The 23,793-nt window shown below is 38.0% G+C and overlaps 3 protein-coding genes across 4 annotated transcripts; 2 read left to right on the forward strand and 1 right to left on the reverse strand.

Moving 5' to 3' along the window:
• Positions 1-1,782: 1,782 nt before the first annotated feature.
• Positions 1,783-9,742, forward strand: LOC137279042 (uncharacterized protein DDB_G0283697-like). The gene is made up of 4 exons (XM_067811525.1): positions 1,783-1,841; positions 6,235-6,305; positions 6,959-7,450; positions 9,051-9,742. The coding sequence occupies exons 1-4, from the start codon at positions 1,783-1,785 to the stop codon at positions 9,740-9,742; spliced, it is 1,314 nt and encodes a 437-aa protein (XP_067667626.1).
• Positions 9,743-14,617: 4,875 nt separating this feature from the next.
• Positions 14,618-18,555, reverse strand: LOC137277082 (UPF0235 protein C15orf40 homolog). Of its 2 annotated transcripts, none has more exons than XM_067808744.1 (4): positions 18,423-18,555; positions 17,374-17,476; positions 16,042-16,169; positions 14,618-15,546 (listed from the first exon to the last, which is right to left on the reverse strand). In XM_067808744.1, exons 1-4 carry the CDS (start codon positions 18,504-18,506, stop codon positions 15,451-15,453), a joined length of 411 nt encoding a protein of 136 aa, XP_067664845.1. In that variant the 5' UTR covers positions 18,507-18,555; the 3' UTR covers positions 14,618-15,450. The 2 variants fall into 2 exon arrangements, with proteins under 2 accessions (XP_067664845.1, XP_067664844.1); XM_067808743.1 differs by having other exon boundaries at positions 14,627-15,546; positions 17,323-17,476; positions 18,423-18,522.
• A 26-nt stretch (positions 18,556-18,581) lies between these two features.
• On the forward strand, positions 18,582-23,498 carry LOC137278471 (nuclear receptor 2C2-associated protein-like). Its single transcript, XM_067810814.1, has 4 exons — positions 18,582-18,830; positions 19,238-19,328; positions 20,066-20,239; positions 21,236-23,498. The coding sequence occupies exons 1-4, from the start codon at positions 18,793-18,795 to the stop codon at positions 21,353-21,355; spliced, it is 423 nt and encodes a 140-aa protein (XP_067666915.1). The 5' UTR covers positions 18,582-18,792; the 3' UTR covers positions 21,356-23,498.
• The last annotated feature ends 295 nt before the right edge of the window (positions 23,499-23,793 follow it).

A 23,793-nucleotide genomic window follows, 5' to 3' on the forward strand; every position in this document is an offset into this window, starting at 1 on the left:
GATGTAATCGATCTCTGATATTGAATTTCGTTCTATCTCAACTGCCAACTCGTTAAAAAATAGAAAAAAAACAGAGGGCTTAAGACACATGTACAGTCAGTGACTGTACGTGAGCACGGGGAAAATCCTGACAGTACGTTATCATCTTTTACGCTAGCCTTAACGAAAGAATAAATTGACTGTATAGAGTTAACCACTTTGGGGGAAACACCTCTAGATTTCAATACTGACCATAATTTCAAACGACTTACACTGTCGAATGCTTTAGCAAAATCCACGAAAACACAATAATGTTTAACCTTTTGCTTACCCAGGTACCTCTGGATACTAGACTGGAGGATAAATATACATTGTATTAACAGTGGTGGAGTAATCGTGACGGAACCAGCCTGTACCATATGCCTCACAACAATAAGTTAACCTCCTGTTTAGTATAGACACATAAGCCTTGCTAAATACCTCTATAGTTAGATGGGGAGTGTATATCACCTTCCTTGTATGGAGGAACAATGACAGCCTCCGACCATGATTCTGGAAAGTAAGCATGTTCAAACATGACTTTGAAAAGCACTGAAAGATATGGTACCACAATGTCTGTTGTATATCTCAAATTCTGGAATTAATAAAACAGCAATGTCGGTTAAAACCTCCTCCTATGTTATAGGCAAAATCTAAAATGAAGCGTGTCATATCATCACATTTATCAGAGTCAATTTCATCTTTAACGTTGAAATCTTCATCAGTCACATCCTCGGATAGAGTTCATGTAATTAAATTCAAAATATTTTAAATCATCAATACTTTTGACGATATCTTTATCAATTGCTGATATCTGTAGTACGAACTGTTTCAGTCACCAGAAGGTCGGGGAATAATTTACAGACAATTTCAAATACTTCCGGCTACATATCTATAATTTCTCCCAGTTCCCATCAGACGGTAACGAGTGAGCTTGGATCTCGCTTTACGTGTCACAAGTTGTTGCCTCGAGTGGGGGACCACTTTAAGGAGAAATCACTTTAAGGAGAGTTATTACCCTTGGGTATATAAATTACCTATTCAAGATATCAATAAATAATTAACGATATCTGTATTTAATCGCAAGATATCAGGAACTGAATTATTCACATCATTAAAAACATGAATTAGTGTGTATCTTCAGACTCTCTTATGACATTAATAGTCTAATTTAAGATAGCATCTTTTAAAGATATCAGTAATATGCTTAATTCAGGATATAATTATCTTGAAAACAATTCAGTAATTCCGAAATGAACGTGAAAACAGTTACCTGTTGCTCTTTTTCTTGTCTCCTGCCTTGATTGAAATGAACTTTGTTTTGATGCTCTTGATTGATTGGCTACTGAGTTTATGGGCGTGTTTTATGTGCATAAATTAAGAAAGACACCTAATTCACATCATGCCTCTGTCGCCTGCTTTTTCGTGATTGTTTCTGGTTAATCTTTTGTAGCTACGTCATGTTTACTTCGTCGAATACACGGATTCATACTGTCTGCATATCATTAATTTTGTTTTTCGATTCAGACTCAACTAAAATGATATGCATTAAATCCTTAGACATTTTGTTGGTGCACCAGAAACACGGCCAGGCGTGATTACTTTAGGGCAAGTGTGTTTTTGTGTCTCTGCAGAAAGGAAAGATCACCACCAGGGGTAGACTGTCAGGCAGTGTATTTGTTTTTACCAGGAAAACACGGACACGGAGCATACTCTTCACACAGTTACTTAGATAAGTGTGATATTGACACGGATGTTTAAACGATGTGGGCGTACTTTAACAACGAGGTCAACATGGGACAGAAATACGTCATCCAAGTGCGGTATGCGTTACTTACAGGAAGTGTTCCCTTGAGATTTTGAAGGAATATGATGGCGTTACTAGATCTCTGGGCGACATTATTGCATGAATGGGTTCAGGTCAATATGAGTATTTTGAAGACGATACAGCATCACGATATGTTTATCGCTGCTATACACCCATATCGGCCTGATGCAAAAGTATTTCATCTGGGACACCATTAGAAATAACAGCTCTGTTCGGTTGCAGTTATATAAACATTTGTTTATTCAACAGGTACAAGTGTGATTGACTCCATAATAGCATCAAGTGCCCCATTCAGAACCGGGGTTATAAGCTTAGGTCTTCCGAGGGCATGTATTCCTTCTGCGATGTATGTTCAAACTATTACATATGCAGTGTTTCAGACAGCAAACTGTGCGAAACACAAATGTAAATGTTAACCACATTTATCGGGCATAACAAATAATGTGTCTTAAAATAAAAAGATTGACTTTTTAAATAGTTACCGGTGACAAAATTGTATATCTGTACAAGGCTGATGTAAATGCCAGAAATAAAATTTATACACTGATGCTATAGTGAGTGAGTGAGTTTAGTTTTACGCCGCTTTTGGCAATATTACAGCAATATCACGGCGGGGGACACCAGAAAATGGGCTTCACACATTGTGCCCATGTCGGGAACCGAATCCGGGTCTTCGGCATGACGAGCGAATGCTTTAACCACTTGGCTACCCCACCGCCCCCATTGGTGCTATACGTTATGAATCCATTATATATGATGCTTGAGGATGAAGATGCAAGGACATTTCTTCAAGAAACGAAATGATTAGGAGATAACTGCTCAGTGTTTGAAAAGAACACAGTGGAGGTTCGATACCCTACACGGATACTCACGCACTCGGAAAGGATGCTTGTTCATCGTGGTAATCATACATGGGTAGGGATGGGACAATGGCGCACAAGCCGTTGGTGTGTTGTTGTCCATATTGATGTTTTCTACATAAATATAGTTTTGTTTGATCGGTCCTGTATCTTTCTGTATCGGTTTAAATGTTGTTATGTACAACTACAGAATAACACTGCAAATGAATATCAGTAAGAAGTATTCATATTATTAGTGCCTACATTAAGCTATATGCACACATTATAAACAAGGGATAGACTTTGTACCTAATACGTTGCTAAATGAAAGATAGTTGAAGTTTAAACAAGACAGCTAAACGGTACGGACTACATCACAATGTTGTCTTTATTTGGACTGTTATGGGAACAGTGTCCTGAAATCTGTATGAAAGAAAGGCGTCACAAATATAATGGGCGGTAGGGTAACCTAGTGGTACAGCGTTCGCTCATCATGCCGAATAACCGGGTTCGATTCCCCGCGTAGGTACAGTGTGTGAAGCCAATTTCTGGTGTCCCCCACGGTGACATATGGCTCCACTATGGCTAAAACGGCGTAAACTTAAACTCACCCACTACAAAAATATCTTCAATTCAATTGTATTGTCATTGAGTTGTCTTTAATTGAGTCAAGCCATGTATCAAATGTTATGAGTTAATTATTTTACACGTGGAGTGTACAACAGGGATGGATAATAAGTCCTCTATCATGTTCTTGTGAAGTCGAAGCCTGTGGGGTAACAGGAATTTCTGCCGGAACTGTGTCATGCAGGTATTTCATCCGTTCTGTTCGTTTTACATTACAACAAAGTCTTAAACTTTGTGGGAATTTTATGAAAAACTTAATTAATATGCCAATTTAGATATTTTTAAAATATTCTTTTCATCAAATCTGGTATACTGTCGAACTCTGAAACATTGGCAGTATGTGCATACTGATAGTATGCACAGCCACAAATTAAGTTACTTAATGTAAGAATCATAAGTATGATATTTTCACTAAGTTAAAACTTATGTGATGATTTCTTTGGCGTACCACATAACTCTCTCTGACATTGGCTACAAGACGTGTCCAGAACATTGTCGTGTTTTGGGGTTTTTTTCATTCGGGTTTCAGGTAACACCGCTCCTAACAAAATAAGAAAACGAATATCTGTAGATGATCGAGTCTGGCCCAGACAGTCCAGCCATTGACACCACTCGTACAATGGTATGACCAGGGATACTCTATAACTCTATATAGGCTCCCTGGTATGACCAACTCGGGTGCAATGAAATAAATTCAGGACGAAAGCGAGTCTGCCCATGCAATCCAGTTTATCGTGTACGTCTTGCAGCAATGTACGAACAGCATCGGTTGCTTCGTCAAACAATTCGCGGCATATAGAACGTGCAATAATAATGACGTCACACACAAACTAATGACGTTGAACACAACTGTCGTGAAAGGCACCAGTGAACACGGTGCAAGAAATATAAACCGGTGCCCAGCATGTCATAAGGAAAGAACCTTCCAAATGTGGAAACAGATAACCGTTTTGTGTATACTCTTGCTTCCTCCTGCGTCATTTACACTGCCCTCTGACGGCTATAGAGATGAAGATTTTGAAGAAACTGAAAACGGGTAAGAACCTGAAGAGAATTTGTTGATTTCATCTGAATGATCATTCCGATTTTGGTTAGACAAGGACGCATAAACTGTGTCCATATCGATACTGTTTAGGAACCAGTTCCTTTTAATATAACATTTTATAGCATTGTGTAATTGTTTGCTAAAACAGTATCAACAGCTTTAGCATTTCCATGTGTATGCACGCCATGTACTACTACAGTGATGTACCTGTGTAAATTTGGATAAAATCTTGTCTGTCAGGAGACAGCGTTTGCTTGTCGCATTGATACCAGATTTTGATACATGGCCATGTCGTAACTGTACCTTGTTTTATGAGCAATGAAGCGTATAGACTATGATGTAATTAGCATCAGTATGTTCGCTAATTTATGTTTGTTCTATGTTACCCATGTTCATGTCTCAAGTCGAGACCTTACGACAAAGGGGAATAACTCTCACATGGCATGTACTGCATATTCCTGTAGGGAGCCTGAACTGACGATTTAACCTTCGGTAAAATTCTTGATTTGCGAAATGATCGTCAATGTGATGAAGATCACTACAGACTTATCGGGCAACTACACTTTACAGGTGCAATTGACCTCCTGCAATTGACCCTAACCTAAACCCAAACCTAATCCTAACCTTACCTAACCCTAACTTCCCACCATAAAGTGCAGTCTAGCTAACTAAAATTGAATGAATTGTTCATTTATCCTAAATTCTGGATTGCAAACTGGAGCGAAATCCTGCTATGATTATGATTCAATATTATATTTTGTTTTGTAAACACTACAAATAACTATATCATAGCTATAATTAATATGCAGTAAATAATCAGATCTGTACCTGATAATCCAGGGATAAACATCATGAGCATTGATCTACAAAACATGACGTGTCACTCACATGTGTCTGACCACCCGATTCCTCAGTCTACTCTTACAAGCATTTGTTGCTGAAGATCAGTTCTATCCCAGGTCTTCACGGATCTCATGGTTTTAATTATATATAACTTCATATCATTTTACACAAAGAAATGTTATGTTCCATCAAGTGGTACGTATTTCAAGTCACTGTATTTTGACTATAAAGCGCTATGTGTGAAAAAGTGTTTGTTTTAACTTTTGTGGTGCTCTTCATTTTCTAGCCCCCAACATGGAACACTTCTCATAAGTTTCAAATTCTCTTAGATATCATGATATCTCTAACATTAGACAAACAGGCTTGGGAGAAATTGCCAGGTTCATTCCTTAATATATGATAACTCATCAAAATGTACATCAACAACACAATGCTTAACTGCAAGGAATATAAAACCCAGTGTTCACGAGGGTGTTTCAAAGTAACAGGACGTTAGGTCCTGTAAGTTTCAGATGTCTGTCTGACCCACTGAAAATTCACAGGACCCACAGAGTAAAGTTACAGAAACATTTCAGATTTAACATTTCTTATAATTGGCACTGAAATTATTAACATTACATGATAACAAATATAAGATTTCTAAACAGCAAACAAGTGTCAGATGCCGCAAATAACAACTTCACACCAAGACATTGTGAAATATTCAGTCAGACGCTGGGTCTGGCAGGTTAGTGATTTCTATCTGACCACTGGCGAATCTGCCAGATTTGTCAGAGGGTCAGACACTATTCGTGAACACTGAAAACCGGACTAAAATTCTTTCATTGTACAGACTTAATGTCCCTCAAAAAATCGACTTACCACAGACAAGAAGTAACAGGAAATAAATGTTGCCGGCAGAAATGAAAATTTACTTGTCAAGGGCATGACAGTATCTTTAACCACAGAAGAGGTTATGGCTCATAACTCCTGTGTTTCTGTGAATGATCATTTACGACAGAGTGTTTAAGAATAACTTACTGATTCTGTTTCAGGAAATCCCTACAAAGTCTGCACAAATTACTGGACAAGGTATCAGAGAGAAAGCCAAGAGTAAATACTGCAGGTGAGGCAGACAAACAGAATGAACAAAAAGAATTCAGAGAGATATGGGCAAATCTCATGTCTTTGCAACCAGACCTGTAATAGTCATTATAGATGAACTAAAATCGTTAGGCTCTGTACTTCACCTACATATTTCTCGAATATTTACATAATTAATTATTGACTGCTAAAAGTTGAGTCAGTGAGTGAGTTTAGTTTTACACCACACTCAGCAATATTCCAGATATATGGCTGCAGTCTGTAAATAATCGAGTCTGGACCAGACAATCCAGTGATCAACAACATGAGCATCAATCTGCACAACTGGGAACCGATGACGTGTCAACCAAGTCAGCGAGCCTGACCACCCAATCCCGTTAGTCGCCTCTTACGACAGGCATAGTCGGCTAAAAGTTGTATGTTTAAGGGGTACCTAAATACGAATACTATGGAAGCAAAGCTCAAGGTGCCCAGGACCCTAATGGTTCACTGATTACTTAGAAGGCATAAAGGAAACATGGCGAGTCTTTGGGGCGTCAGGATATAGCATTATGTTTGCAACAAAGATTATCACTACTGTATGGTGTTTGTGTCCTTGGCTCTGAATACTAACAGTGTTTTTTGGTGGGTTTTCAATGTCAAAAAAATGTCTGTGATTAATAATTTGTTATACAGGAGACAGCATGTTAACACAACTCAAGAGAGAGGAATCACCTGATGTCAAGTCCAGTTCATCAAGAGGCAAACACAAAGACAGGAAAGAAAAGGAAATAATGAAGGAATCTGATAAGTCAAAATCACGAAGTGACCAACAAGACAAGACAAAATCAACAAAAGACAATTCAAAGTCATCAAGTGGGAAATTTCAACCATCTAATGGCAAACAGGACAAGAAAAAATCATCTGATAACAAGTCTATTTCATCCAGCAGATTGCCTATTCTAAACACAATAAACCACCTGTTGATAGAACTTCGTCAGTTTGTGTCAAAAGGTAAACCAGATCAAAGAAAAGTAGTTAACAGTGTTCAGACTAAGAATAATAGTAACTCTGATTCAGCAAAACAAGGAACAGTGCCTAATTCTGACAGTGCTAAGCCAATTTCATTGGATGCCAAGTCAAAACCACACACTGGCAAGTCAAAATCAGCAGGTGTCAAATTGTCAGGTAGGTGCATATCAGCTAACAATGGCATTTGTAGATGATCTGTAAAAGAAACATCTAATAGGGATAAATACTGAAAGAAAGAGAATCAAAGGAAAAGGAGTATGGTGGCAGATCTGTCTTTTATACGACAGTAATAATAATATGTGCATTTATATTGTATTGGGAATACTCATAGCGCTAACAGTCAAAGCAGGCATATCATTACCAGGGATAACCCAAGCTGTTAGGCGGTAGAAGGTTATAGTCACATGACATGACCAGGTACCCATTTTCTGCTGGGTGAACAGAAGTAATTTCAAACAAAGTCACTTGCCTAAGGTCAGACCACAAGGATCACATGCTTCATTTGTGGGGCAACAGTTTTGTCTCTTTGGACTGCATTCATGGCAGCAGAAAACTTTCCACATCATAAAAACTTATTAAATATCGCAAGAACCTCACTATGAGTGAATATGTTGGTCAAGACCATTTTGAACAGTCTTTTTCAGGTACATCAAGGCTTGGTAGCTGAATGCCTAGACTTATCCATGTCTTCCAATTTTATAACTTTAACATATCCAATTTGCACGGATACTGGGCTGAAACATAATTAGGCAAACCAGACCTTAACTGGGACAAACATTGATCATATCTGAAAACAAAACAGTTTTCAAACTATAGCTTAGCCATTTTTGTGCTGACTGAATGTTCATATCCTCATTATTAGCTTCTGTATTCATTTGTTTATTCTTTGTGAAGTATGTGTTAACTGAAAGGATGAACAAATTCAAAACTTTAAATCAAAGTTTGTCAAAAAGTTGTTTGTAAACTCACAGTGAAGTATCTTTTTACTGTCACTCGCCATGAATGATGTTGGGGAAGGGAATGATCTTTCCATATGATCCATTTATATATGACCGCCTCATTTCTACTACCAACGAAAGTTTAGATCAGCACATTCAGTGGAAGCTGACAAGTCAAGCGACATTCCACGATTGCATTGTGGGAATGTAAACATTGCCAACATTACCGTGCCTCTGTAAGATTTTGAGTCAAACTATAAGACATTTTATCCGTCGGAAAACATAAACGTAATGTTTCCTCAGTGATGTTGGCTGTGTGGTGCAACTGCAAACCAAGAAACGGGATGCGACGAAGCAGTTTACTGTGGAAGGCTGTACAAGGTGATGGCAGCTGACATCCATCGTGACGTCGTTTTCACTGTGACGTAATGCAAAAAAGTTCGATTATGCGGGGGCGGACTGAAATGGCGCAGTGACGTCAACACATTGTGACGTAATTCAAAAAGTACACATTATTGTCTGATAAATTATTGTCGTCGCCGTTGATCTTTCGCCAAAGCATCTTAGAATTTTGTTTAATTCAAATTTGACAGAAATCATTGCAATTATTGAACCTTGTTTCTATTCTATCCTGTTGAAAGGGATCACATGACACTGTATTTTTCATGACCATGACCATGCTCCCAAAATTCTAGTGATGTGGAAAGTTAGATAAACTCTGTATCTATAATGCTGAAAGAAATTATGTGTTTTGCAGTTCCAAGTGTTTTTCTTCTGTTGACTGCCTGGTACCTAATACTGGTATATATTTTTTCTAGATTATGTGAAAAATGACAAGAAGAATCACAAGGAATATTATGATTCTGATGACTTTAACTATGATGATCAAGATGAAGATATGAAGACAAGGATGGAAAAATTAAGAAAGGATGATGATGATGATGATGATGATGATGGTGATGGTGATGGTGATGATGATGATGATAATGATGATGATGATCAGAAGTTTGATATGGCAAAGCGAAAACAACAAGATAAGGAAGGCAACCTGAGATCAAGAAAAGGCAAATCAAATAGAAAATTGGATGATTTTATTGATGATGATGATTATGATGATGATTATGATGATGATTATGATCTTGACATGTTTGGCAAAGAAAAATCCAAAAAGCACAATACTGATTTTGATCTAAAATCCAAAACAGGAAAATTAAGTAGTCTAGATGATGATGATGAAGAGGAGGAGTTTGGAAAACGAAACCTTAAAAGACAAGGTATGGAGGAAGAGGAACTTAAGTCAAGAAAAGACAAATCAAAGAGAAAAGATGACAATGATGACGATAAGATGGTGGAGAAGGATGATGATGATGAGAAGGATGGTGATGATGAGGAGGAGAAGGAGGAGGTTAAAAAACGAAAGTTTAAAAGACAAGATCTTGAAGATTTCCTTAGGTCAAGAAAACACAATTTAAAGATAAAAGATGAGGAGGAGGACGATGATGCTGATTAGTGATTTGAATAAAGTAAAAAATATGCAAGCACAGACATTTGTGACACATGTCTAGACACCTTGCATGTTAAATTGTCTATTCATCTATTGTGTGTTCATGTTTTACTTAGGGTTATCATTTTTTGCATGGTATTGATATCATGCCTTCTTCCTCATTTTCAAAATAAGGGATCTCCCTCTGTATGATGATAGTACAGTAAATGAAAATCAAAAATGATAATGAGATGAAGTCAAAGATGATAGCATGTTGAAGACAATAGAAACCATGAAAAGAAAGTGAGCTTTGATGAACATAAAGACAGATAATGATGACAGTAAGAACCAAGTGACATGATGGTGACAGTCTTGTGCATGAAACAGGAAAGATGTAGATAGAAACTTATAAGGATACAACATTTACTCAGTAAAGAAGATAATTAAGTATAAATATGGGATACATGCCATGAAACTGAGGGTTTGTAGTTCAATTATTGTAAATCCACTATATCTATATGTTGCTCTTACCTGATCACTATGGAACTATTATGTTTACATTCTCTTTCACATAGTAAATATAATTTTGTTATTTCTTGGTTACTTCGGTAACATAAATATTTTGCCTATAGTGATTATATAAATATGTTTGTGTTTGATGTGTGTCTACACTGAAATACAATACACTGATTGTTGTGAGCGGAGTTCTGCAGTATGGGCTGATCCCTAAGATATAGTTGCTGACCTAAGTGCCAACAAATGTTTGGAAGAACTGGAGCTTCTGTCATGAAGCTACCTTTACTACAGGTAACCTTAACTCCCATTCTTTAACATTTCACTAAGGTTACCTTAGTGACTTACAATCATCTTAGTGCTTTGTAAAACAAAAGGAGGCCCAAACCACTTAAGTGTGACAGTTGACCGCAGTCTGTTGGTTATGCATTCATCAACTGGCCTAGGGTCCACAACACAATCTCATGACTGTCGTAAATTTTTGTTGACGTATGGGAGTTATGAACATCTTAACACTAAGATGGCTTTTTTTAACAGTCTCTGGAAAAATAATTCCAGTCTGCTTAATATAGTTTAATGATTGTGACCAGCAACTTTCACTTGTTCCTCATATATACTGCTGTACATTGATCACAGATTTCCAGCAACTGACATATGTTATATCAAGAAAGTTCATTCATATGTAAATTATATTCATTTCCGCAAGATGTTGTGCAACTGTTGTATCATTAATAAAGATTTGATCAGAAACTTCTTGATTAGCACTGTGCTACCAAACTGGTACATTTCCATAGTTGAATAGAAATTGGTCCAAAGTTCAAGAATCAGTATTGTTGTCATGTGTCTCACGGCCGCCACTGATTTTGCTATGTATAAACTTTAATTTATTTCTCAGAAAATGCTGGGCTGACTATTGCCTGAAAGTAATCCTGTCATCAAGCTATTGCCTCAAAGTTATTGGCCCATTAACATACTTGAGTATGAAATTAATATAATTACATTGCTTGGCTGGTGGTCAAGAAGGCTGATGGTAATAGCGTGCCATGTCTCTGAGGAATTCAGGATATCATTGACTAATTTGGGCTGGCCTCCCTGCTGACACACTATGGTGAAATACTGGTCTACAATCAGCTCACTTAATTTCATGTTCTAAGCACTGAGCTTCCTTTTACGTAAATAGTGCATGATAATAAAACATTCACTGGTATAGATGAATGTTGACAAATAATATACCTAACCAGTATAGTAATTACTAGTTAAGTGACCCATCACTAGACTGCTCTCCCTGACAGTATGTTCTGTCACAAACCAAATAACATTACATGATGACCAGATCAACTTTTGAACATTGTTATCGTTAATAATTTGCCTTGACAAAAGGTATAAGAAGTCCCCTCAGAACCAGCAAAATATAACACTGAAAAGTCTAAAATTTTCAGTAAACAAGACCAAGATACAAAGATTCACAATAGAGGTTTCATCTACAATGCAAATGAGTCAAAATCTAAAGTGATGGGTCACAATATAATATCAACTCACCAAAGTCTTTGTTTGAGAGTGAGAAACAATATTACTGAATGTAATACGGTGAGCTGTCAGGTAGCGGTTATGTTGGTCAAGCGTTGACGGAGACAGGCAAATGATGCACTCCAGTTAATCCGTATGTGTGTCTGTGTCAACACACTAACCAGCCTTTATATATACAGTCACTGATTCCTGAATATTCAAGCACAATGCAACCACAGCCATTAACTTAGAACCTTCTCAGAGTCTCCCAGAAGTACACATAACTAATCAAAACACATACTCAAAGGGAGGTAACTCTAGAGAACTACCTTAAAGGCCTGCCGATAAAATAATAATAATAGCACTGAACATTTATTATACAAAATGTGAGCCATATTAACGATCACTCAAAACTCTACACACTGTGACCCACAATAATCATCACTTAATCAATATTACAGTTTACAGAAAATACACTCTCGCAACATGTCAACTTTATCTGAGCTGCTGATGGACACACACCCTGAAATACCCTGTATAATTGCTGAAATATATGATTTGGCTAAAAGGATCTCCGTGAATTCAGAGCAGTGAATGTCGGCTGATATGGAGGCATGAAGGTAAAACTGTTTGGGAACAAACAATATACCATTTTAAGTATACATGTATCTGCTTTACACACTGGCTGTATACAGATGATTCACAAAAACGAGTCACAAATACAGTTACATGCTTTTAGGAAGGTTGATATTGTTTGTACTCTTGGTCCCATGCAAATCACCACTTTCTTTTTTCAGAAATGCAATACACATTACAACAACTGACAGTCTGAGCAAGTCTAATTCAATTTAAACTAAACATTGTTCATATGGTATGATGACTAATGTCAATAAATTAAAGTCACTTGTAAAGATGCACCAACCCATGAAGGTCCGGGGTAGAACTGGCCTTCAGAAACCCATGCTTGCCATAAAAGGCGACTTAATGCTTGTCATAAGAGGCAACTAACGGGATCGGGTGGTCAGGCTCGCTGACTTGGTTGACACATGTCATTGGTTCCCAATGTGCAGATCCATGCTCATGTTGTTGATCACTGGATTGTCTGGTCCAGACTCTAATATTTACAGACCGCTGCCATATGGCTGGAATATTGCTGAGTGTGGCATAAAACTAAACTCACTCAAAGATGCACCACTGTGAGACACCAGAGTGAGTGAATTGGATTTTAGGCCACTTTTAGCAATATTTCATCAATATCACAGCAAAACCAGAAATGGGCTTCACACATTGTGACCATGTGGGGAACTGACCTGTGTCTTGGAGCGAATGAACATGTTAACCACTCACTAAGGCACCCCTACCACAACGAGACATCTCAGAAGCTGGGCAGTGGTGTTAACAGGCCAAGGATCACATGCACTGGTTTCAAATGGGATTTGAACCTGACCAGTAGATGCCACCCTGCACAGTGCACTACCACCATCAACTGCCATGGAGGTAACATGGCATACAGTTTTTAAGTAGTGTATACTTTATGTTGAAATCTTGTTAAACACCACATTCACAAATAATCTAGTGTTATATTGAACAGGAAGTACTTGAGACCTGAACACACAAACGTGATCAAAGCTATGGTTATATGCACAACATCCAACACTGTTTGAACCAGATGATAAACAATCAACAAGAGGAGGTGTAAGATGACTAACATCTTGAAATCATACAATCCCTTACCCTGGTAATCCAGATTACCATTCTGTACTGGCACGGTAGTAAATGGGTGACAATATAATCAGAGGCATTCTCTTCCCCCAGAGGTTACTCCTGTCATATCCTCCTATGTAACCTCTGTTCTAATACGGCCATTTTTCCCGGTCATTGAGAAATCCCCTTGCGGCAAAAAATCACAGCAGGAATTATCTCCCTTGCTACTATCCAATCATCCTCGATATCTCCAGGGTATACGTTCCAATAAGTCTCCACTATACCCTGGACGCATCTACGGCTCTGCCAGATAAATTTATTACCTCCCTTTGCTGGCTCCGCCTTCTCACAGTAGCCAATCAGCTAGACCGCCGTTATAACCGAGCTTGCCAGTGTCAAGAAAGGTAGCGGTCGCAGCTGCGAAGGTTTGCTCGCAGTGCGACTCAGATTTTATGGAAATCATACAAACAAACTGACAGGTCCGAAACTTTAAAACAACATATGCAAGAACTCCTTCTACCTCTTCCAGAGAACCTCTGCATGGTTTCTGTTGCCAAGTATAATCGGTTAGATAATTCAAAAACGAAAGTGAGTTATGATTGGTTCGTTCAACTTCCCAGCATCAACAGTCAAGGGAGGTAGTAAATTTATCTGGCAGAGCCGTAGATGCGTCCAGTGTATAGTGGAGACTTATCGGGACGTATACCCTGGAAATATCGAGGATGCTATCCAATCAGAACACGCATTAAATAGACCTAGCTCCAATATGGCGACCCCATGGAGTTTGTTCATCAACGTGTGAAGGAAAGATTCGGTATTTCATGTTTAACTGAAAATCAGAAACTGTCAATAGAGAGTGCAGGGATCAATCGCCATGATGTGTTTGTAGAAACCAAAACTGGTAGTGGCAAGTTTTCCCGTTGCATTCAGAAATTACTGATATCTTGCGAATGATCACTCTTGAAACGTCTCTGATTGCACAACTAAATCTGAACGCTGTGTAATCGCGACCCTTGAACACTCGCACCATGAAAGGGCCGTATTAGAACAGAGGTTACCTAGGAAAATATGACAGAACTAGCCTCTGTGGAAAGAGAATGAATCAGAGGTGGACAAGGAGAACCGGCTTCGAACATCACATGTGGAGTCTTTCAAGCAAGTGATTAACAACACATTTCAATAACCTCATTCAGACAGTTTATTCCATTTATTCAGTTTAGTGCACCCAATAAAGATGCACCTGAACGGCATATGGTTTTGCTTGTATTTTGGGCCAAGGACACAACATTCTATTCTCTTTGTCTACGTATTGAATCCATAACAGTACCTAAGCAAAAAAATATAAACTGGAAAGCAGCATTCATAAAATCTTTAGTACCATTATCGGGAACAATGCCTGCAGAGTATTCTTTGAACCTTAGGAACCCATGATGAACAGTATCACTTTTATGCATATATGAATATGAATTTTACAAATATGGTGGTAGCTGGTTGAGCTCACAAGCTGATCAATAGTCAATAAAATATATGTTCAAAAGGTAATATACCATGCTTTCGTTCACTTCCAATGGGATAATGCCCACAAACTTGACCGCATGGAATCCTTGATATAAGTGCTCTAAACACTTCGCTGAACACAATCTTGACAGCATGGAATCCTTGACATGAGCAGTAAACACTTCACTGAACACAATCTTGACAGCATCCTTGACATATGTGATCTAAACACCTCACTCATGATACAGGCGGTCCTGTTATCTTTATATGTTGCCTGACATGATATCTGAGCAGTTTTCAATGACTAGCATTGGTTTAGAATCAACTGTCTGCTTTTCTCCCATTACCTGATACTGTGATAACTGCATGTACTGTTTATCATCTCTCTGAGTTACTGAATTTTACTGCTTCATCTCCTACTGGGGACATTCATCCTAAGTCTGCCTTGCTTTTGTAAGACTCAGCAGTCAGCAGGGAAATATTCACAGGCCAAGATTATCTTGATGACGTGGTGTTCATCCATTACTGATCTCTTGTTGTAGACTAGCCACCACACTAGCCACAGTCACATCTCCAGTAATCACCAACATCTTGTTTCTAGACTTTGAACCCTGTCAACAGACATGTAATAATAATTTTCAGATAACTGTCATTTCCCAAAGTTGAACTTGATTGCAGTGTCATTATTTGTTATTTAGCATACTTCACAATTAGCAATACCAAAGTACTGACCAAATATACGACATTGTTTAAATGTTCAAGGATGAAGCTTCAAGTGCATATGCAGGCAGACTGCTTGTAGCTATTTCTTCACTCAAATGTTACGAGGAAGTTTCACCAACACTACTGGAGTGTCTAAAATCAAAGCTGTTACACTTTCTTACCAAAAACCACTACCCAGTAGCAGGAATTAAGACAATTTGTTTCAGAATATTCTTTTTATACTCATAGAAAGAGAAAAGAATAAATCCATAGTGTTATGTTGTGAACAGTCACATAACATGAGGATACATTTTACAGCTGAGCAGTAATGATAAACATATATGTTGGCATATGATAAGGATGTTCTGCCACACTTTGTGCTTTATGACCACTCCTTAACCTACCCTGTCAAGGCTGACATCAGATTTACGAACTCCAAGCACTTTAGCCATATATTTAACCAGTTCTGCATTGGCTTCACCTTCCATGGGAGGAGCTGCTATCTGAACACCAACACCTTCAGGGCTGATGTCTGCAACAAGCACCACAACAATTTACAGTCAGTCTTGAGAAGGGCTGCAAACCTGACTCTCCCCATGCAGATTCCACATCACATGAGGATTGTACTTACTTGGCTGTCTACTTCATGCATCTGTATAACGTTACATCACAATAATTATGCATTGTGATATACATGTTCCAATACTTAAAGGCACTATATCACACTTTTCTAAACATGAATAATGTATTTCTCCCAATAACAAAATCGGGCCTCAGGGAAGCTGTCATGATTTATTCAAAAAACATTTACATATTTAGATTACAATATCAAATCAAAAAGTTCAAATGAATTATTGCAACTTTGCCTCAAATCAAATCTCGAATGGACATTATTTATTTCATGTTGTGTCCTTTGGAGAACTCTTCATGAATATCCTACACACAACTTGTCACAGAAACAAGTTCAGCAAACACCAACAACACTGCATGTGACAGTTTTCAATGTACGGAGCAACTGCTTCCATTCCACATATGGCAAGTGCTCTCTGTTTGGAAGCTGTGTGCCAAATGTTTCAGTTACCAATTTCAGGCAAGTCATATGGGATTATAGTAGGTATTTTATTGCATCAATAGGAAGCTAAATATTGTCGAAAAAGTATGACACTTTGTCTTTAATATAAGCCATTTTCACACATGAGGCCTCTTGCTGTTTCAATGAGGTTGATCACTTTGCCCATGTTTGTTACTAATATTGCACTAAGTAACATTCCATCAATACAAACGCAGTCTCTCAGTAATCTGGACCAAACAATCTAGTGACTGACATCAAATCAATGAAACTGAGAAAGAATATACATCCCAGTCAGCTAAACTGACCACAAGACCTTGTTGGTCTATTCTTACAACAACCATGGAATGCTGTTGTCCCTGTATAACCAGATCTTCACAGGGAAGTGAACTTTGTGATGTAGGTCACCTTAACACCGGCCCAAGCTGTTATCAGCAACTGCTACTGCAAAACTTACTGGTAGTGAAGACTTCTTTCACAAAAACTGATTCAGAATTATCACATGAAGAAATACATCTTATCGTAAGAGGGACACATATTATGCATTAAAGAATTGTACATCCATGCAACACTTAGATGACACTGGACTCTCCTTAACATGGATAAGACTACTTACCTTCAACCACTGCCATAGTTTTCATTGTAACATCCTCTAACATGCACTTACCAGTGATGCCATTGTATTTGGCCCCTGGTTTGGCTAACACCTTGACAATTACGTTGTTGTTTTCACTGTTCCAGCTAACAGCTCCAGGTTCTTCTGTGGGAATCTATACAAGGAAAATAATTTGTGTCAAAACTGGAATTTACATAGTAAATAAAACTCTTACTTACTTAAACTTTTACATTAACACAGCATTAAATCCAGTGACAAATGAAATAAGTAAAAGTGCATTTACTACTGGCATGTACAGAAAATATAAAGTGTTTTGCACTATGTTTACTATGCAACTGTGGCACACATTTACCTATTTAATTAAAGGGTAGGGGGTGATGATGAATTTTAGACTGGGGTGGGGCTTTTCGCCCATTTTTGTTCAGGGGAAGAAGGGGAGGCAGCAATTTGTGCATAAAATATGCAACAAATTATGCTTAAAGATTAGCAGAAGTGGGGAGAGGGTGTCATTGATTATGTACATGACATGCATGATGGGGGCCACTTACTTTGCATGTAATTTTGTGTGTTTATGTGGGCTGGTTGGGGGATAGGGGTTGGTGTTTGTCCCATTTACACTGTACATGCTTCTCCATTAAAAATCATTAGCATATCCCCAACCCCTATCCCTCTCGCCATGTATTATGAATTAATGAAATATGATGGGTCTGTGCACTCGAGCTGTGAAATAGATTCTCATGTTCCCTTCCGACAACAGTGCTACAAACATGCTTTCCATTTTTTTTTTTTTTCCCATTTTATGTTTGATGTTGAACATGAAGTTTGAAGTTCATGAAGAGAAGTCCCTTCAGCAGTTTTACTCTCATCACACCTTTCATCATTTGGGCATGTTCTTTGAATAAACATTTAGATTTATACTTGGCCCATATACTAGCATGACAAATAATAGTTTGAACAGCCTTTGCAAAACAAGCCAACCACACCGAATCCGATACTAAAACGATAAACTTTCAGACATGTTAACAATAATTTGTAGTAAATATAAGTGTCCCGTCATTTATTTTCATTTCAGTTTTTCAGAGATAATCATCTATGCATACTGGATTTGGTGTCTTGCTATTTTTCTGTCCTTTCTTGCCAGTTGGCATTTTGTGGTAAACTCTTCGATTGGCTCTCACGAACATAACGTCGACTGCTGTAGCTTGAACTCCTAGCAGCGTCTACACCCAACCAGGCGTTGCTAGCAGGAGCACAGGTTAGTTTTCATATCGCGATGCGGAGCTGCAAACAGTTTGGTTTCCGATTGATGATACCAATGATGTGCACTTTCAATATTTAATGTTCTTCATTAATAATACAATATATTCCCATTCCTTTTTATTTGGCTATAGTTTATGGAGGAACCTCGTATGAACAGTATGTGGAGGACTTTGCTTGATATTACGACATAAAAAACAGCTTTTGTTAAATATGGCTGCCTCCTTGTTACACGAGAAATCGCAAATTAGGTATGTGTCTTTGGAAATGTATTAACACGAAAGTCTGATGGTCTTGGAAGTAATTTTTACCCAGTCAATTTTCCACTATCAATGTAAATGATCCGTTGAACATGAACACGCTTTGAATAAGAAATGAGAATGAGTTAGTCCATGGCAGTCCTTTTTCAAATTTCGTGCCATTTACATGATTAAAAAACTTTAACAAAGTCTGGCAATGTGCTCAGTAACCCATACAGCACACTTCTCCGATCTGTCGTTGTTTATTTTAAAATCGACATATATATCCCTTCCTAATCAATCACCTCCTCCAATGAATCATTGGTTCCACTGATTCAGAATGCAGCAGGTATGAAACGTGTGTCATGTACTGCAACCTGACCTTGCACTTTATTAAAACTCAGTTTTACTATTTCTAGAGTGAGTTCAGTTCTTAACCGCGACATAAAGCAGTTTGGGAAGAAATACCTGACGGATGGAGAGGAGGATACATGCTGGAACTCAGATCAGGTGTGGAGTAATGTGAGATCTTTTTGAAATTCTAATGTTATGCATTCAGAAAAAGAGTAAATATGCTTTGTATTGTGAATATATTTAAAAAGTTATTGCAGTGAGTCTGTTCATGTTTCTTTTCATGTGTGTATTCTTGGTCACAAAGAGATGAAGGTGTTCTATATGTCAGAAATCTGGGTTTGATGTGACATGATACTTTATTTATTTTTATCTTAATGCTGTTATTAGTATTAATAAAGTGATCATATGCTACACACACAAACCAATGATTATGTAGACCTTTGGGGTTAAAGTCAATTTATTTCAACCATTGCTCAGATGAATCAGACAAGAATATCAATTATTTCAACTATTGATCAATTGAGTCAGACGTGAATATCAACATAATCAGTGACATACTCTTGTTCGTTACCCCTGTCAGAGCAGAAGTGAAACAGAGTTTAAGATGTGTTAAATTTCGTCACTGTCATGCACTGATAAAGAAATATCAGTCAGTACTTATAAACTTTGACCTTGTGTATGTTTCATGTAATATCAGTCAGTCAGTCAGTCAGTCAGTCAGTCAGTCAGTCAGTCAGTCAGTGTAAGAACAACCTACCACTCCATCATTTATTGACAAGACATACAAATAGTTTAAGGACTCTAGAATCCTAAGGCACCACCCAGTGAACTCCCCATCCATAGTTTAACCTGGCAGCAGGTTTATTGGACTGTCTTTGATTTACTGTTTACAGGGCTGCCCACAGTGGATTCTGGTGGACTTTGAACATGATGTGAAGGTGAAGGATATTCAGCTTCAGTTTCAAGGCGGGTTTGCTGGGAAGGAGTGCTGGGTCGAGACAGGGAAGGAGGCAGCTCATCTGACCAGGACATCAAACTTTTACCCAGAAGATATCAACTCACTCCAGGTAATCAGCTTTGCGAATTGACTTCATCCAAAGAACCAGGGAATCGCATATTCTGGTACATTATCTGTCAACTTTGTATATCACCATAATTCAGAGTACCAGCAAAATCTATGAACATTAGGGAAACCCACCATTTACATGGATCATCAGTTAATGTGGCCACGGGTATTGATCACAGAATTCTGCAGGGCTTGATTTAAGAGATTTAACCTACCTGCAGCAGGTGAAACCGAAGATGAAAACCTAATTGCACAAACCAAATTCCTGTTGCAACGTAGTGTGTTAAAACATCAGTGGTTTCAGTGTGCATCAACATATTTCTATGATGTAGTACCCATACTACATAGGAACACAAATTTAAAGCTGATCTGATTCCTGTTAACAAGAGCTGTCATAGTTGAGACTTGTCTATAAATAGCAATGTTATGAATAGCATTAGCTGATCAGAGTTAGACAAAAACATAAGCTGACAGATTTATGCTTATGTTAGGTTTATTGATATATTTCTCATAAATTCACATGCACCTGATGCAAGTTAGATGAATAACTATGTTGCACTTTGCAATTTTGGGTTGCACCAGTTCAAGTAACAAAGCACTAAATAAAGCCCTTTCTGAACCAGTGTGAAACAGGGTGAATATCATCTATGTCCATCAAGTAAGCACATCGTCTTTGTAATTTGTGCGTGAAATTATTCCAGCTCATGGATCAAGTGACACTGTAGTTTTGACTTCCTGAAAATATTGATGTTCTTATTGTTATAGCATTTGTTTGTTTTTTTTCACTTTTTCATATCAGTGGTTTTCCTTTGTGAATTTCCAAGTAATCCACTGTACTTCCAATATGCAAAAGTAAAATTATTGTGCACACACTTCTCAGGATGATCGTCATGAAAAAACATATGAGAAAGTTCAAGTGACCTGCAGAGTATGATTCTATCTCTTATTAATTCATTGAGTTGACAGGAAAATATGAACATTTCTTTAACTTTTGCAGACATTCAAACTGTTGGAGGAGCCTGTTACCAAAGTAATGAGAATAGTGTTTAACAGCAGCACAGATTTCTTTGGTCGTATAACTCTCTACAAGCTGGACATCCTAGGGGAACCTTGCTGACACTATACAGAGCTGCATCTTGGCCAAACAAGTAATGCTTTAGAACAGCCAAGGACAGGAAGGAATGACGGAGTGAACACTGATTAAGGAACGGTTCTGGGCCAGTAGGGTGGCCTTGTGTTTACTGCCTTGCTTGTAACCCTTGAGGACTGGGTTTGATGCCCCATACATACCCATAGTGTGAGGGTCTCTTGTTACGATGACTGTGATATTACTGAAAATGGTTTTAAACAATACTTGTTGACAAAATGGTTCCACGTTCACTAATAAGTGTTTGCCACACCTGTGGTACCATCAGGTGGGATTCTTCTCTAATGTTCACACATGTTTGATGAGATCACATTTTCACATCAGGTTAAGATGGATATGTCCATGTCAGCCCATGTGGTACATGTTTATGCATGCCATTATTGTTTGTTTTTGGAACAGTTCATTTCCATCCTTTCTCCACGTTGACTGCATGTCTCATGTGCACATGATTTGGATCCTTGTGTCCCATTCTTGTCTGAGTGTTCTGACTGATGATTTGATGGTGCTAATGTGTGACATGGATGGTTGTGTCATCCAGCCCTGGTGCTCATTTTCTGAACCATTTGTTTGTCTGACTCAATGATTTACTTGCTGCAGTGATGTGGCTGGAAAATTGCTGACTGCGGTGTGAAACAACACTCACTCATCTGAATGATTGGAGATTGCAGACTAATGGAGAACTGCTCCTCAGCCTCCTGCCTATATTTCCACTATACTAGATATAGATGATGCATGGATGCTGCTCCTCAGTACTGGGTGTGGCAGTGGTGAGGAGCATGTTTCTCTACACCTCAGGGATGGTACATAGCAGCTGATCACTGCAGATGGAACCAAGAGGCAGACTCGCTGATTTGGTTATAATATGTCAGTGTTATAGTTCAAAGAGACATCAGGCCCTGATTTCTCAAAACAAACCTAAGTTTCTGCTCAAATTTTGCAATTTGAAACAGCTGAATTTTCAACTCATTTTTATAGGAAAGTCCCAACAACATGTTATCTATCCATCAAAGTCAAGTTGTCGACTATGTTTGCGTTTAATATCGATTTCAGTTCATTCTGGGAAATGCATTTTGTTAAATTGAAGAAAAAACTCTTAAGTCAGACGCAGTCTAAAGTTTGTTTCAAGAAACTGGGGCCAGGTTCACACTTGATTGTTAAGAGACTGCCATCATATCGGCTATTAGCTGGAATGATATCAGTGTTAAACAACAATGTTGTCACCGGTAGTCAGGGAAATAGAGCAAAGCTTGAAAACAACAATCAGCATGATTTATTGAGGCATTCATGACTAACTCGTGTTATTCCGGGGTAAGCCGAATAGCAGCTCCTGCACATCTCAAAGGATTTCATACTGGCATAGGAACATCAGCACTACTTCAAACAGGAACGATAACACTATACCTGTTCGATTCCAATGGTACTTAGTATCACCAAGGTACTCATGCATTGTATTGCTCTTTTTGTTTTTGCTTGTTTATTTTAAAGAATTAAACGTCCTTGATACAACTAAAAGAAGGAAAAACATGTTTCTTAACGACATGTTCTGACTTAATTATTACAAGATTTTCACCTTATATTTCCAATTACATGTATATTTCTGAAATGGGTTTAATAATCATAAATGGGATTTGTTTTTTGAAAACGCAAATAACGTTCATACAGAATAAAGCTACATTAAATCCCAAAGCAGAAATTCAAAGATGGCCTTAAACTATTTTTCAAACTGAACATTCCTGTACGCTTGCTGTCATACCCCTGGTGGAATTTAGACTAAAATGTTCACAGAGATGTGAAATGTAAACCGAATGTCAAGGATTAAAATCGACTAGTTACATACAGGTAAAATGGTATGTTTATAAACTCGTAGCGATTTGTACATTTACTAAAACTGTTGGAGGTGCACATACTATCAACAGAGTAAGCCCGCATGGTCCTCAGAAACCCACTAAGTTGGACCAGTGAGAATCGTTACGTATTTGATTCTCTCACCTTTAATCGCATGGATCTTATTAAACAGACATCACTATTCTTTTAGCTACGTTGTTAGTACTTTGAGTATGACAATGCATTCTTTTAATGATTATTAAACAATAAAGTATCATATTGAGTGCCATGAACGATTTAAGTAGTCAGGATTACTTTTATATCAAAGCACCAAATCCATTACGCGCGTTCTGATTGGTTTGTCGTATTTTCGCACATAACCAGCATCGAGTTGGGAACAAGTCTTCATGGTGGTTACAGAAAGGGGGACGAAGGTGATCGGAGTAAGGGAGATAACTCACACTCCCTCTGCTTGCCTGGGAGCAGATTGATATATTGTTTATTTTTCCTGTGCATAGCTCAGCCTAAAGAATTTTCAACCAATTGGCGGATTGTCTTGGAACATGTTAAAGGTTTGAGAAAAA

This window comes from Haliotis asinina, chromosome 3 (assembly GCF_037392515.1).
Source record: "Haliotis asinina isolate JCU_RB_2024 chromosome 3, JCU_Hal_asi_v2, whole genome shotgun sequence".
Classification (NCBI taxonomy): domain Eukaryota; kingdom Metazoa; phylum Mollusca; class Gastropoda; order Lepetellida; family Haliotidae; genus Haliotis; species Haliotis asinina.

Excerpts from the sequence above, each read along its gene's own strand:
- LOC137278471 (XM_067810814.1), top strand. The coding sequence starts at position 18,793 with ATGGCTGCCTCCTTGTTACACGAGAAATCGCAAATTAG. Across the intron at positions 18,831-19,237 it reads CACGAGAAATCGCAAATTAG|AGTGAGTTCAGTTCTTAACC; the intron begins GTATGTGTCTTT and ends TACTATTTCTAG. Across the intron at positions 19,329-20,065 it reads CATGCTGGAACTCAGATCAG|GGCTGCCCACAGTGGATTCT; the intron begins GTGTGGAGTAAT and ends TACTGTTTACAG.
- LOC137279042 (XM_067811525.1), top strand. The coding sequence starts at position 1,783 with ATGTGGGCGTACTTTAACAACGAGGTCAACATGGGACAGAAATACGTC. Across the intron at positions 1,842-6,234 it reads AAATACGTCATCCAAGTGCG|GAAATCCCTACAAAGTCTGC; the intron begins GTATGCGTTACT and ends ATTCTGTTTCAG. Across the intron at positions 6,306-6,958 it reads GCCAAGAGTAAATACTGCAG|GAGACAGCATGTTAACACAA; the intron begins GTGAGGCAGACA and ends TTTGTTATACAG.
- LOC137277082 (XM_067808743.1), bottom strand. The coding sequence starts at position 18,506 with ATGTTCGTGAGAGCCAATCGAAGAGTTTACCACAAAATGCCAACTGGC. Across the intron at positions 16,170-17,322 it reads AACTATGGCAGTGGTTGAAG|ACATCAGCCCTGAAGGTGTT; the intron begins GTAAGTAGTCTT and ends TGCTTGTTGCAG. Across the intron at positions 15,547-16,041 it reads CTGATGTCAGCCTTGACAGG|GGTTCAAAGTCTAGAAACAA; the intron begins GTAGGTTAAGGA and ends GTCTGTTGACAG.